The sequence below is a fragment of the Pongo pygmaeus genome, chromosome 23 (assembly GCF_028885625.2).
Source record: "Pongo pygmaeus isolate AG05252 chromosome 23, NHGRI_mPonPyg2-v2.0_pri, whole genome shotgun sequence".
Classification (NCBI taxonomy): domain Eukaryota; kingdom Metazoa; phylum Chordata; class Mammalia; order Primates; family Hominidae; genus Pongo; species Pongo pygmaeus.
Window position 1 is genome coordinate 48,713,357 of NC_085931.1, and position 15,729 is coordinate 48,729,085.

General features: G+C 53.1%; 1 protein-coding gene across 1 annotated transcript in view; it reads left to right on the top strand.

Moving 5' to 3' along the window:
* The window catches only part of TRIOBP (TRIO and F-actin binding protein), a 76,974-nt gene that overhangs the window by 23,677 nt on the left and 37,568 nt on the right, over positions 1-15,729 (top strand). Inside the window, exons 7-9 of the mRNA XM_054469698.2 lie at positions 3,031-5,818; positions 12,641-12,755; positions 13,743-14,786. Coding sequence (XP_054325673.2) covers positions 3,031-5,818; positions 12,641-12,755; positions 13,743-14,786 — 3,947 coding nt within the window. The remainder of the gene's footprint in view (positions 1-3,030; positions 5,819-12,640; positions 12,756-13,742; positions 14,787-15,729) is intronic.

Consider the following 15,729-nt stretch of genomic DNA (forward strand, 5'->3'; position numbering starts at 1 on the left):
CAGACTTGATGGGATTCACCAGTTTTTCTACTAATGTCCTTTTTCTGTTCCTGGATCCATTCCAGGATCCCACATTGCCTTTAGTCCCCCTCCTCATCTCCTCCGTCTCCTCCAATCTGTGACAGCTTTCCCATCTCTTCCAGTTTCCCCTGAAGGCTGGGGGCACAGCGATCTGCTCATCTTTGACTTTAGAAAAAGTCTCCCTGGATGAATGATGACATTGGCCCGAGAGTGCACAGGCTTGGGGGCTACTGCAACCATCCAGGAGAGAACTAGTGGTGGCTTGGAGTAGGAAGTGGGTGTAGATGAGAGAATCAGGTAAATATGGAGTGTATTTATTTTATTTTTCGTAGAGATGGGGGCTCACTATGTTGCCCAGGCTGGTCTCCAACTCCTGGGCTCAAGCAATCCTCCTGCCTCAGCCTCCCGAAATGTTGGAATTACAGGTGTGAGCCACTACCAGGCATGAAACGTATTTTAGAATGGCCATGGGACATCAGCCACCAGCAAATTTTTTTGTTTTTTGTTTTTTGTTTTTTGTTTTCTGAGACAGAGTCTCGCGCTGTCACCCAAGCTGGAGTGCAGTGGCCAGATCTCGGCTCACTGCAACCTCCACCTTCCGGGTTCAAGCAATTCTCCAGCCTCAGCCTCCCTAGTAGCCAGGATTACAGGCATGCACTACTGCATCCGGCTATTTTTTTTTTTTTTTGAGACAGAGTCTCACTCTGTTGCCCAGGCTGGAGTGCAGTGGCGCGATCTCAGCTCACTGCAAGCTCTGCCCTCCAGGTTCACACCATTCTCCTGACTCAGCCTCCCGAGTAGCTGGGACTACAGGTGCCCGCCACCACGCCCGGCTATTTTTTTTTTTTTTTTTTTTTTTGTATTTTTAGTAGAGACGGGGTTTCACCGTGTTAGCCGGGCTGGTCTCGATCTCCTGACCTTGTGATCCGCCCGCCTCGGCCTCCCAAAGTGCTGGGATTACAGGCGTGAGCCACTGCTCCCGGCCGCATTCAGCTAATTTTTGTATTTTTAGTAGAGACCAGTTTCACCATGTTGGCCAGGCTGGTCTCAAACTCCTGACCTCAGATGATCCACCCGCCTCGGCCTCCCAAAGTGTTAGCATTACAGGTGTGAGCCACCGTGCCTGGCAACCTTGCAAATTTTGAATTCTCTGCTAGGTGCTGGGAACTCAGACTTCACCAACACCAGCCCAGAGAGGCTGGATGGGGCAGTGGCTGCAAAGGGAGAGGACAGGGGATCTTAAGAAGGCATGAAGAGAGGGGATCTGCATGAAGGCGACTGTGGTTACTTTTTTGTTTCGTTTGTTGTTTTAAGACAATGTCTTGCTCTGTTGCCCATGCTGGAGGGCAATGGCACAATCTTGACTCACTGCAACTTCCGCCTCCTGGGCTCAGGCAAATCCTCCGGCCTCAGCCTCCTAGGTAGCTGAGACTACAGGCACGTACCACCAGGCCCTGCTAAGTTTTAAAAAACTTGTAGTAGAGACAGGGTCTCGCCATGTTGCCTTGGCTGGTCTAGAACTCCTGAGCTCAAGTGATCCTCCCACCTTGGCCTCCCAAAGTGCTGGGATTACAGGTGTGAGCCACCACACCCACAGTTGTGGCTTCTTTAAGATGAGGCCATGATACCCTTTACTCTTCACCTAAAGCAGTAGCCAAGGGACGTGTACATAGGGGTGCTCAACACCTGCTCACTGACTGAGGGATTGAGCAGAGTGGAGGGTGACACACCAAGGTCATGGCAACTCTGTCATGAGGCTAGGAGTTGCAAAGAGGGTCACTACTGAGGACAGTTACATTAATCCTTTAGGCCAGCACTTCTGACACTATAAGGTGTACAAATCACCAGACAGTTTTGTTAAATGCAGATTCAGAAGCAGTGCATCTGGGCTGGGACCTGAGATTCTGCATTTCTGGCAAACTCCCAGCTACCAGTTTATAAAAGGTTGTCCATCCCTGCACCTTTCCCATCCTCATGGCAGCCCTGGGAGAAGCCTCAGGGTAGGAACATTTGGATACGAAAAACAGGGGCTTTCTAGAGCTGTCGCACATGAAACAGGCTCATTAGAACCTGTCTCTGCTAAAAATACAAAAATGAGCTGGGCATGGTGGTGCATGCCTGTAATCCCAGCTACTTGGGAGGCTGAGGCAAGAGAATCATTTGAACCCAGGAGGCATAGATTGCAGTGAGCCGAGATCGCGTCATTGCACTCCAGCCTGGGTGACAGAACGAGACTCTGTCTCAAAAAAAAAAAGGCCAGGCACGGTGGCTCACGCCTGTAATCCCAGCACTTTGGGAGGCCAAGGTGAGCAGATCACCTGAGGTCAGGAATTCGAGACCAGCCTGGCCAACATGGTGAAATGCCGTCTCTACTAAAAATACAAAAATTAGCCGGGCGTGGTGGCGCGTACCTATAATCCCAGCTACTCAGTAGGCTGAGGCAGGAGAATGGCTTGAACCTGGGAGGCGGAGGTTGCCATGAGCCGAGATGGTGCCACTGCATTCCAGCCTGGGCGACAGAGAGAGACTCTGACTCAAAAACAAAACAAACAAACAAAAAAAAAACCAAGAAAGGGGAGGAATTCCTTGGATTCTGGTTGAAGGAAATAGAACTGGGAAGGGCAGATTGTCAGGCGGCTGCTGCTGGGCCCACCTCTCCCTCCCTGGGGTCACACAGGCTATTGTCAACACTTCTCTCCACAAATTTGCTTCTTCTCTATCTTGTCTGTGGATCCCCAGACCCTGTGGCCTTCCAGTTCTTGAACCCATCTCTTGACTGAGTCAGGGTCTCAATTTCAAATTCTTGACCTCAGCTTGAGAGGGGCATCCAAGCGCTTGTCTAATCAGCCTTGGTCAGAGAGGTGGAGTCACTTGGTACAGACAGTGAGACCTGTAAGAGGAGGGTGTGGGGTCTGCCCTAATCACTGGTCCTAAGGGACAAAGAAAGGTAGAATATTAGAGCTGCCTGGACCTCTCCCCTTACCTTGAGCCCCTCTCTTCTCTCTCCAGACACCGGTGGTGGGGGCTGGAGCGCAGGACAGCACTGGGCAAGGCTCCAGGGAGAAAGCAGGTTCTCCCTGGAGCGGCACCGGTCAACACTGACCCAGGCTTCCTCCATGACACCACACAGCGGACCTCGAAGCACCACGTTTCAGGCTTCTCCTGCCCAAAGGGACACTGCTCAGGCTGCCTCTACACGTGAAACCCCCAGAGCCTCCTCTCCCCACCGAATCACCCAAAGGGACACCTCCAGGGCCTCATCCACCCAAGAGGACACCCCCAGGGCCTCATCTACACAGTGGAACACCCCCAGAGCTTCCTCTCCCTCACGAAGCACCCAACAGGATAACCCCAGAACCTCTTCTACCCAGCAGGACAACCCCCAAACTTCTTTTCCTACTTGTACTCCCCAACGGGAAAACCCCAGGACACCCTGTGTCCAGCAGGACGATCCCAGAGCCTCCTCTCCCAACAGAACCACTCAACGAGAGAATTCCAGAACATCCTGTGCCCAGCGGGACAATCCCAGAGCCTCCAGAACCTCCTCTCCCAATAGAGCCACACAAGACAGCCCCAGAACATCCTGTGCCCAGCAGGACAATCCCAGAGCCTCCTCTCCTAACAGAACCACCCAACAAGAGAACCCCAGAACATCCTGTGCCCGACGGGACAATCCCAGAGCCTCCTCTCCCAACAGAACCACCCAACAAGACAGCCCCAGAACATCCTATGCCCGATGGGACAATCCCAGAGCCTCCTCTCCCAACAGAACCACCCAACGAGGCAGCCCCAGAACATCCTGTGCCCGATGGGACAATCCCAGAGCCTCCTCTCCCAACAGAACCATCCAACAGGACAACCCCAGAACATCCTGTGCCCGACGGGACAATCCCAGAGCCTCCTCTCCCAACAGAACCACCCAACGAGGCAGCCCCAGAACATCCTGTGCCCGATGGGACAATCCCAGAGCCTCCTCTCCCAACAGAACCATCCAACAGGACAACCCCAGAACATCCTGTGCCCGACGGGACAATCCCAGAGCCTCCTCTCCCAACAGAACCACTCAACGAGACAGCCCCAGAACATCCTGTGCCAGATGGGACAATCCCAGAGCCTCCTTTCCTAACAGAACCACCCAACAAGAGAACCCCAGAACATCCTGTGCCCGACGGGACAATCCCAAAGCCTCCTCTCCCATCAGAGCCACCCAACAGGACAACCCCAGAACATCCTGTGCCCAGCGGGACAATCCCAGAGCCTCCTCTCCCATCAGAGCCACCCAACAGGACAACCCCAGAACTTGTATTCAACAGAACATCCCCAGATCATCTTCTACCCAACAAGACAACCCTAAAATCTCTTGTACCAAATGGGATAACCTCAGACGCACTAGTACACAGCGGGACCGCACACAGTCCTTTTCCTTTCAACGAGACAACCCTGGAACCTCCTCATCTCAATGCTGCACCCAAAAGGAGAATCTGAGACCATCATCTCCCCACCGCTCCACTCAATGGAAGAATCCCAGGAATTCATCTCCCCATCGTACTAACAAAGACATCCCCTGGGCCTCGTTTCCCCTCCGGCCAACTCAGAGTGATGGTCCCCGAACCTCTTCCCCATCTCGCTCCAAGCAAAGTGAGGTTCCCTGGGCATCCATTGCCCTCCGGCCAACCCAAGGTGACAGGCCTCAGACATCCTCTCCCAGCAGGCCAGCCCAGCATGACCCACCCCAGTCCTCCTTTGGCCCCACCCAGTACAACTTGCCATCCCGGGCCACCTCTTCCCCCCATAACCCAGGCCACCAGAGCACCTCCCGGACTTCCTCACCTGTGTACCCCGCTGCCTATGGGGCTCCCCTGACCTCTCCTGAGCCCTCCCAGCCTCCATGTGCTGTGTGCATTGGGCACCGGGATGCCCCTCGAGCCTCTTCGCCCCCTCGCTATTTGCAGCACGACCCCTTCCCCTTCTTCCCAGAGCCCCGCGCCCCTGAGAGAGAATTGCCCCAGCACGAGTCTCCCTATATACCACCTGCTGTGTGCATTGGACACCGAGATGCCCCCCGGGCGTCCTCGCCCCCCCGCCACACCCAATTTGACCCCTTCCCCTTCCTCCCAGACACATCAGATGCCGAGCATCAGTGTCAGTCCCCCCAACACGAGCCCCTTCATCTCCCTGCACCTGTGTGTATTGGGTACCGAGACGCACCCCGGGCCTCCTCCCCACCACGCCAGGCCCCAGAGCCTTCCCTCTTATTCCAGGACCTCCCCAGGGCCAGCACAGAGAGCCTTGTCCCTTCCATGGACTCTCTGCACGAGTGCCCCCACATCCCCACCCCTGTGTGCATTGGGCACCGGGATGCACCCTCCTTCTCATCCCCACCACGCCAGGCTCCTGAGCCATCCCTCTTCTTCCAGGACCCCCCTGGAACTAGTATGGAGAGCCTGGCCCCCTCCACTGACTCTCTGCATGGCTCCCCATTGCTGATCCCCCAAGTGTGCATCGGGCACCGGGATGCACCCCGAGCCTCCTCCCCACCCCGCCACCCACCCAGTGACCTAGCGTTTCTGGCACCCTCACCTTCGCCGGGCAGCTCCGGGGGCTCCCGGGGCTCAGCGCCTCCCGGGGAGACCAGGCACAACTTGGAGCGGGAGGAGTACACTGTGCTGGCTGACCTGCCCCCACCCAGGAGGCTGGCCCAGAGACAGCCAGGGCCCCAGGCGCAGTGCAGCAGCGGGGGCCGCACCCGCAGCCCTGGCCGCGCAGAGGTGGAGCGCCTCTTCGGGCAAGAGCGCAGGTGAGCCCGGGGGTGGGGTCAGCCAGGTGGGCTGGGGAGGAGGCTCGGCAGCAGGACAGGTGAAGGGTTAGGGTGCCAAAAGAAAGTGTTCAAATCCCTCTGGCTTGCCATTTACCGGCTGTGCGACCTTGGGCAAATCGCTCGGTGTCTCTGTTTCCGCATAGTAGGAGTTTTCTGTTTTGTGTGTGTGTGTGGTTAAGTGACGTCATGCACAGCCCAGTGGTTAACAGCAAAGACTGTAGTCAGGAGGGCTGAGTCCAAATCTTGGGTCAAAGCCACATGTCAACTCGTGTGACCTGATATAGTGAGTTAACCTACCTGAGCCTCAGTTTCCTCATCTGTAATGGAGGGGAACGTGAGCACATTCATTCAAATAAGGGTGAACTGTCTTTTTATTTTTTCTTTTTTGGTTTTTTTTTTTTTTTTTTTGAGGCGGAGTTTTGCTCTTGTTGCCCAGGCTGGAGCTCAATGGTGTGATCTCGGCTCACTGCAACCTCCACCTCCCGAGTTCAAGCGATTGTCCTGCCTCAGCCTCCCGAGTAGCTGGGATTACAGAGGCCCGCCACCACACCCGGCTAATTTTTTTGTATTTTTAGTAGAGACGGGGTTTCGCCATATTGGCCAGGCTGGTCTCGAACTCCTGACCTCAAGTGATCCACCCATCTCGGCCTCGCAAAGTGCTAGGATTACAGGAGTGAGCCATCGCGCCCAGCCAAAATGAGAGTGAACTCTCAAACCCTTTGATCCAGACTCACGGGTTTTTTTTTTTTTTCTTCCGTGCATGAAGGAGAAGAAGAAAGTACCCATGATTTTTTCCTGCCTTGGCAAAGAAAACTCATGGGTCCCTATGCATTTCAAAAAACAGTTATGTCAATTTAAAATGTATGGCCAGGGCCGGGCACGGTGGCTCATGCCTGTAATCCCAGCACTTGGGGAGGCCGAGGCAGGCAGATCACGAGGTCAGGAGATCGACAGCAGCCTGGCTAACACGGTGAAACCCCGTCTCTACTAAAAATACAAAAAATTAGCTGGGCGTGGTGGCGGGCACCTGTAGTCCCAGCAACTCGGGAGGCTGAGGCAGGAGAATTGCTTGAACCCAGGAGGCGGGGCTTGCAGTGAGCCGAGATCATACCACTGCACTCCAGCCTGGGCGACAGAGCGAGACTCCATCTAAAAATAAAACAAAATAAAAATGTATGGCCAGAGCTACCTATTTTAAGAAAGAAAGCTCACAGAATTACGGATTTTTAGCAGTCAAACATCCTAGGACACCTGAAGTCCAGGTGTCTTTTGAGTCTCCTTGGTCAGCAGCACTGGCCCCCTGGAAGGGGAGCATTTCCTCCTGATCCCGCTGAGGTTTCTTTCCCCAAAAGTTCCAGCCCTCGAGTTTTCAAGAATCAGAGCTAGAATTCCATTAGTTAGGTTCAGGAGAACAACAGTAACAAAAAGCAGTCTGGAAGTCTCAAAACTTTCCGTGTATATAATTCAACGAATTTTTAGTATATTTACCAAGTTGTCCAACCATTGCCACAATCTAACTTTAGAACATTTTCATCACCCTAAAGGGTATGGAATATTTTGTATCTAAAATTCCTCTTTGCTGCTCCTTGGGAAAGTTTTCTCCTGGATTTGAATCTGCATGAGAAACCTTATCAATCTTGGCTGGGGGCAGTGGCTCCCTCCTGTAATCCCAGCACCGGAGCTTGCAGTGAGCCGAGATCGTGCCACTGCACTCCAGCCTGGGCGACAGAGCGAGACTCCGTCTCAAAAAAAAAAAAAAAAAAATTAGCCGGGCATAGTGGCACACGCCTGTAGTCCCAGCTACTCAGGAGGCTGAGGCAGCAGTATCGCCTGAATTTGGGAGGTGGAGTTTGCAGTGAGCTGAGATTGCGTCATTGCGCTCCAGCCTGGGCAACAAGAGTGAAACTCCATCTCAAAAAAAGAAAAAAAAGAAACTTTATCTCTTGTTCTTCAAATTTCCTTTTCCAGTAAGCTTGATCATTTAATATCCAGATGACAACCGTGTGGTCTCCAGCATTAGTATAATTATTTCTTTGGCCTTAAAAACAAAAACAAAAACCCAGAGCAGTTTTAGGTTCACAGCAAAATTGAGCAGAAAGTGCAGAGTTCCATGCACAGCCTCTCCCACTACCAATATCCTGTACTAGACAGGTATGCTTGTTTCCAGCTCCTGGCCTCAAGGGATCCTCCTTTCTTGGCCTCTCAAAGTGCTGGTGAGCCACTGTACTGGGCAGTAGGGTGATACATTTGTTACAATCCATGAACCTACACTGACAAATCACCCAAAGTTTAGGGTTCACTCTTGGTGATGTACAGCCTATAGGCTTGAATGAATGTATAATGACAAGTATCCACCACTGTAACATCATGGAGTAGTTTCACCCTGAAAGTCTTCAGCGTCTTTAACTTTTTTTTTGTTTGTTTGGAGATGGAGTCTTGCTCTGTCGCCCAGGCTGGAGTACAGTGGTGCAATCTTGGCTCACTGCAACCTCTGCCTTCCGGGTTCAAGCAGTTCTTCTGCCTCAGCCTGCTGAGTAGCTGGGACTACAGGAGCACACCGCCACATCCGGCTAATTTTTTTGTATTTTTAGTAGCGACAGGGTTTCACCCTGTTGCCCAGGCTGGTCTTGAACTCCTGAGCTCAGGCAATCTGCCCACCTCGGCCTCCCAAAGTGCTGGGATTACAGGCGTGAGCCACCATGCCTGGCCTGACCTTTTTTTTTTTGAAACAGGGTCTTGCTCTGTCACCCAGCAGGAGTGCAGTGGCGTGATCATGGCTCACTGCGGCCTCAAACTGCCAGGCTCAAGCGATTCTCTCACCTCAGCCTCCTCAGTAGCTGGGACTACAGTCGTGTACCACTATGCCCAGCTAATTTTTCTATTTTTTGTAGAGATGGAGTCTCACTTTGTTGCCCAGATTGGTCTCAAACTCCTAGCCTCGAGCAATGATCCCACCTTGGCCTCCCGAAGTTCTTTGACCTTTTTATGATGACTATTTCTGGTCTAACGTCAATTTTCCGAACTTTGTCTTAACTAATAACTCAGCAGGGACATTAAGGTCTTTAAGCCAAAGTTAATTAATTTTCTTTCCTTTTTTCCAGGATAATTTCAGAGAGATAAGGTGTTTATATTGGTAGAAATGAGAAATATGTTTACACTTTTATTAACCATTTGTTTTTACATGATCACTCCTATATATTTAATTCTACTCTCTTTGAAATAGCTTATTTAGGGAAGTTTTCATAATTTTACTGAATAATTAAATTTTTTCCTCTTATCTGGCACCTTTTCCAAGTAGAAAACCATTCATCCTCTGAATATGGAAAATTTTAAAACTATGTAGTGTGTGTGTAAGGGACAGACTGGAGCTTATGAGCGGGTGGCTGTAGGAGTGCGCTTTTATTTTCTCCTATTTCCTCCTCGATACGTATTTATTGAGCATCTACTCTGTCCAAGCATTGTCCCGAGTCTGGAAAATTTTTCTTACAGGGTTATCACATCAAAGCATTGGGAGTTTTGGCTTGATCTTAATTTTTTTTCCTTAGATGCCTTTAGCATCTCTTAGAGTCATGTAGGATTCTGTGGTCATTTGAATTCAAAACCCCGCCTTCACTGGATTTGCTAGACTGGATGGCTTTGCTCCTTTAATTCTCTCTGGAGGTCGAAGAGCCCATCTAAGCTTCCGAAGGAAACATGTTTCCTTTGTCATGCTTGGTGCGGCCACACCAACCCTTGGGAACAGGTGGCCCCAAGGAGACGCTGTTGCTTCAGCATCGGACAAGCCAGGTCTCTGTTGGGGTTTCAGAATCTTCTTGAGTCCCTCGCTCTTTTCTCTCAATTCTACATGGGGGAAAAAAGGAAGGCGAGTTCTCAGGAGGAATGCTCATCAAGCAAGCTGGAGTTCATATGGAAAATGCATCCATCCGGAAGAGAACACACAAGTGCCTTGCTTCCCTGCACCGGATGTTTCCACTATTGTCCTCCCCGTTAGGGAGGAACAGCCCACTGGGTCATGTTTGGGCTCTTGCTTCATCGACGCTCCTATACCCCAGTTCGGGGGAAAATTCACTCTAAGGCCTTCAGCTCTCACAGAGTAAGGAAACGCACTCACCTCAAATTAGATTACAAATTGGCTGGGTGCAGTGGCTCACGCCTGTAATGCCAAGACTTTGGGAGGTCGAGGCAGGTGGATCACCTGAGGTCAGGAGTTCGAAATGAGACCAGCCTGGCCAACATGGTAAAACCCCGTCTCTACTAAAAATATAAAAATTAGCTGGGCATGGTGGTGGACACCTGTAATCCCAGCTGCTCAGGAGGCTGAGGCAGGAAAATCGCTTGAAACCAGAAGGCAGAGGTTGCAGTGAGCTAAGATTGCACCACTGCACTCCAGCCTGGGTGACAGAGCGAGACTCCATCTCAAAAAAAAAAAAAAAAAAAAGGGGTTACAAACAGCCTGCCCAGGGAGCGAGCCGTCAAGCTCAGAAACACTTCCTCCAGGGAACTTTGGTTCCTCTCTGAACCAGCTGCCAATAACTGCTAACAAGTAAAATTACTGTGCTTTATGGCTCTGATTCTAATGACCTTGGCAAAAGACATGAAACAACAAAAAACTCCAACCCCATACTTTTTTGTTGAGACAGGATCTTGCTCTTTCACCCAGGCTGGAATGCAGTGGCGTGATCATGGCTCACTGCAGCCTCAACCTCCCAGGCTGAAGCGATCCTCCCACCTCAGCCTCCCAAGTAGCTGGGACTACAGCCATGTACCACCATGCCCGGCTCATTTAAAAATTTTTTTTTCCTAGAACAAGGTCTCATTCTGTTGCCAGGGCTGTCTCAAACTCCTCGACTCAAGTGATCCTCCGACCCCAGCCTCCCCAAGTGCTGGAATTACAGGTGTAAAGACACTGTACCTGGCCTCCCAACCCCATATATATATATATTTTTTTTGAGACAGGGTCTCACTATGTCGCCCAGGCTGCAGTGCAGTGGCGCGATCTCGGCTCACTGCAACCTCCACCTCCTGGGGTCAGGCGATCCTCCTGCCTCAGCCTCCTGAGTAGCTGGGATTACAGGCACGTGCCACCACGCCTGGCTAAGTTTTGTATTTTTAGTAGAGATTGGGTTTCACTATGTTGACCAGGCTGGTCTCAAACTCCTGACCTCAAGTGATCCACCCACCTCAGCCTCCCAAAGTGCTGGGATTAGAGGCATGAGCCACCGTGCCTGGGCTAATTTTTGTATTTTTAGAGACTGGGTTTCACTATGTTGTCCAGGCTGGTCTTGAACTCCTGAGCTCAAGCCATCCGCCTGCCTCAGCCTCTCAAAGTTCTGGGATTACAGGCGTGACCCACTGCGTCCTGCCCAATCCCATACTTTTGAAGGTGTCGTTCCAGCATGGTTCCTTAGGCACAGGCCCACCACAGACAGCAGGGCCTATGGAGGCCTGAGCAGAGTTTCCTCATACTTCCCTTTTTGCTGCCTCACTCTGGGTCCACCACGAAGGTGGCCTTTTTCAGGCTTCTCTTCCTGGTTCAGTTCATCCATCAAAGACACGGCTCCATTTGCTAACTGAGACCCAACCAAAATAAACATTCATGGAGCGGTTGGGTCTTTTGTTGTGACCCCTTAGGTAGAGGAAGGGAGAGATATGCCCAGGTTCTGTTTGGTGTTTCTACCTGTCCGTAGAGATACCACGTTAAACATTAACAGGCATGCCTCCCAGTTAGTAAGCGAGACAACTAACTGGAACTAGACTTTTTACACAAGTTAGAGATGATCTTCATTGGATGCGTCAACAACGCCTGAAGCCCAGTGTCTTAGAAATGACATTTGCCCAGGGCCAGGCGTGGTGGCTCATGCCTGTAATCCCAGCTACTTGGGAGGTTAAGGCAGAGAATCACTTGAACCCGGGAGACGGAAGTTGCAGTGAGCTGAGATTGCGCCACTGCACTCCAGCCTGGGTGACAGAGCGAGACTCCATTTCAAAAAAAAAAAAAAAAAAAAAAAAGACATTTGCTTGGACAGTTTATGTTGGCCTCTCTGGAGTTGTCAGGGAGAATGTTTCTTTCTTCTGATCTTGCTCAGAGCTCTTTTGCCAACAGCTAGGATGGCCTGGAGTTTTCAAGGCTAAGCGCTGGGATTCTGTTGGTTAACAGTGATGGGAGGGAAAAAGGAAAAGAAATCCAAAATTTACAGTATGGACAGGAAAAGGCAGAAAGAATGGAACACGGGGGCACAGAGCAGTCTGGCTCTGTCGTCCCACCTCGTGGGCTGTGATCATGATGCAAGTGCTTGTCCCATAAATGCTTTGTCATAAAAAAGTGCTTGTCCCATAAAAGCTCCATAAATGCTTTGTCATTATGATTATGTGTGCCCGGTGCCTGGTACACAGTAGGTGCTCAATAAATCTTAATTCCCGCAAAGACCAGTCTAACCTTTGTCTGGGGGTGGCTGGGTGGGCTGCTGGTGGGGTGGTGGTTGGTCATAGGAAGTGCTGGATAAGACAGGAGAGGGCCATGGCCAGGGCCAGAGCCCCCTCCCCACCCAACCGCCTCTACTCCCCACTTTTCTCATCACGTTCACAAGAGCCTCATGAGGCAGAATAGAGCAGTGTTAACCATCCCCATTTTTCAGAAGGGGAAACTGAGGCCCTGAGAGTCATCCTCACTTAGGGCCCTTCAACCAGCTTGCAGTGGGTCCCTGGCTGTCCCACATCTCCTCCTGTTGGAGGTGGGAGCAGAGGGGCTGGGGTGCTGGGAGTGGGACAGTCCCTCAGAGGAGTGGCTGCATTTGCTCATAGGAAGTCCGAGGCAGCGGGGGCCTTCCAGGCCCAGGATGAGGGACGGTCACAGCAGCCCAGCCAAGGCCAGAGCCAACTTCTCCGAAGACAGTCCAGCCCTGCCCCCAGCAGGCAGGTGAGCACTGCCAGCTGTCTGGGGCCCCGCACCCCAAGGGGCGGCCACTGCCTCTTCCCTCCCGCTAGAAGCCAGGCAGGGGGCTTGGACAGGAAGGTCCTCTATGAAAGGGTCGGAGTCCAATCATGGGGATCCAGCTCTCCCCTCTCCCCAAGGGCCAGCAGTTCTTGGCAAAATGCACAAGACCCCACATTAATCCTTTGAAGATAGCCCCTGTCCCACGCTATCCCCTTCCTTTACTAAGCACTGCTCTTTTTTTTTTTTTTTTTTTTTTTTGAGATGGAGTCTTGCTCTGTCTCCCAGGCTGGAGTGCAGTGGGGCAATATTGGCTCACTGCAACCTCTGCCTCCCAGGTTCAAGAGGTTCTCCTACCGCAGCCTCCCAAATAGCTGGGATTACAGGCGCGTGCCACCACACCCAGCTAATTTTTGTACTTTTAGTAAAGACAGGGTTTCACCATGTTGGCCAGGCTGATCACTCCTGACCTCAGGTGATCCGCCCACCTTGGCCTCCCAAGGTGCTGGGATTACAGGCATGAGCCACGGCATGTGGCCAATACTGCTGTCTTGAGCAGATTTCAGGGAAAGCCTTGAAGCAAGAATCTGGCTCTAAGGGCCCTCTCTTTCAGGGTGATTTGTATCTTTAACCAAACCCAGAGGGCTAGGCCCACCTCAGTGGAATGCGGTATTGGTGATGGAGGTTCTGGCACCTGATACCCCAAGTTGGAATCAGTATCTTTTGAGAGGGGTGAGAAGTCAAGAACAGGAGCAGGTCTTTGCAGATCTTTTTCTGGAACTGAGGAAAGCGGGTGAAAGGGAGGAGCTGACCCCCGAAGGGTAGGGCAGGGACCCTGTGTGCTTTTTGGCCTGCTTTGATTCAGGCTGCTGTGTGGACACAGCCTTGACTCTCTGGGGGCCTAAGAAAGGCAGAGCCGGCAGCCAGGTCCCCAGAGAGAGAGCCTCACCCACCCCCTCACCTCATCCCCAGGTGACCAAGCTCCCTGCCAAACAGGCAGAACTGACCCGGCGGAGCCAAGCAGAGCCCCCTCACCCTCGGAGTCCTGAGAAGAGACCTGAGGGAGATCGGCGGCTCCAGGGGTCCCCGCCACCCCCAAGGACATCAGCCAGGACCCCTGAGAGGGAGCTGGGGACACAGGGACCTCTGGAGAGTGGCCGAGCAGGCCCAAGACAGCCTCTGGGGGCGTGGCAGAGCCAGGAGGAACCGCCAGGGTCCCAGGGCCCTCATAGACACCTGGAGAGGAGCTGGAGCAGCCAGGAGGGAGGCCTGGGCCCTGGGGACTGGCGGGGATGTGGAGAGCCCAGCCTGGGGGCAGCCAAAGCCCCGGAAGGAGCATGGGAGGGCACTCCCAGCGAGTACAGGGAGAGCTGGGGGCAGCCGGAGGCCTGGGAGGAGAAGCCCACTCATGAGCTCCCCAGAGAACTAGGGAAGAGTAGCCCACTCACGAGCCCCCCTGAGAACTGGGGAGGCCCCGCAGAGTCCTCACAATCCTGGCACCCTGAGACACCCACTGCTGTGGGCTGGGGGGCAGAGGGAGCGTGTCCATACCCGCATGGCTCTGAGAGGCGACCCGAGCTTGACTGGAGGGATCTGCTTGGCCTTCTCCGGGCACCAGGAGAGGGGGCCTGGGCCCGTCTCCCCAGCCTGGACTGGGAGGGCCTCTTGGAGCTCCTGCAGGCCAGGCTGCCCCGCAAGGACCCAGCTGGACACAGGGATGACCCGGCCAGGGCTTTAGGGCCAGAGCTGGGTCCCCCAGGCACAAAGGATGTCCCTGAGCAGGAGTCACACAGCCAGCCAGAAGGCTGGGCCGAGGCCTCCCCAGTCAATGGCCAGAGCCCTGCACTGCAGTCCCAGAGCCCGGTCCAGCTGCCCAGCCCTGCCTGCACCTCCACCCAGTGGCCAAAGATCAAAGTGACAAGAGGACCAGCGACTGCAACTCTAGCAGGCCTGGAGCAGATGGGCCCCCTGGGGAGCAGGAGCGCTGCGGAGGGCCCCAGCTTGCCAGAGCTGCAGGTAAGGAGGTTTCCACCCTCCCAAGGGTAGCCAGAAAGTCAGCCCCACCCAGCCAAGTCTCCTTGGAAAAGCCTCCCCTTTGAGTAGCCTAAGCTCCTGCATCCCCCTCCAGGCTCAGACCTCAGCCTCCCTGCTGACCACAACCCATCCCAATCACCAAACTGGCCCAACAATGATGATGAGCAACACAGTTTTAAGCGTTTATGGGCCAAGCCCTGATCTGAATGTTTGATGTGTGCTTTTCCCATTTAGTCTCCTTAGCAACCAGGTGAAAAATACACTATTTATTTACAGATAAGGAAACTGATGCGCAGAGTGAAGCCACTTGCTGGTGGGGCACGGGCGAAACCCAGGTCTGCTCAGTGCAGACCACACAGAGGCCTCAAGCAAGATGCTCTGGCCAGGGCCTGCTCCCCTCCTGGCTCCACCATACCTGGTTTATGTTGTGTCTGGTGGCACACACCTGACCCCACCTGGGACTGTAGCCAGTGTGGTCATGCCCCTTCCCCTGGTGTACTCAGGTTCCTGAGTCCAGGACAGCCTCGCTTACCCTCTCTGGCCCCTACAGCTCCTCTCAGACACAGAGAAGAGGGTGCATGAATGCTCACTGGGTTCAGCTAGCTGCCAAGACAGGCTGCTTAAATGAGGGCTGTGTGCAAAGTGGGCCCAGCGCCGGGCACACAGTAGGTGCTCACCCTTCCCCTGCTTCACTGGTACTTTGCTGCTGCCTTGAAGCCCAGAACATTCTTCATCTGAAGATGGTGGGCAGGGAGGGTCCTGGAGGCCAGAATCCTGCACCCTGGAGATAGCTCATCGGGAGGACGGCATGTGGTTTTGAACACAGCCTCTCTCCCTCTGTAAGATGGACCAACCACTTCTCTGACGGGCAGCACTGGGATGCCATGGGGGTTCCTGCTTGTTTCTCCAAAGCCTCCTCATCTCC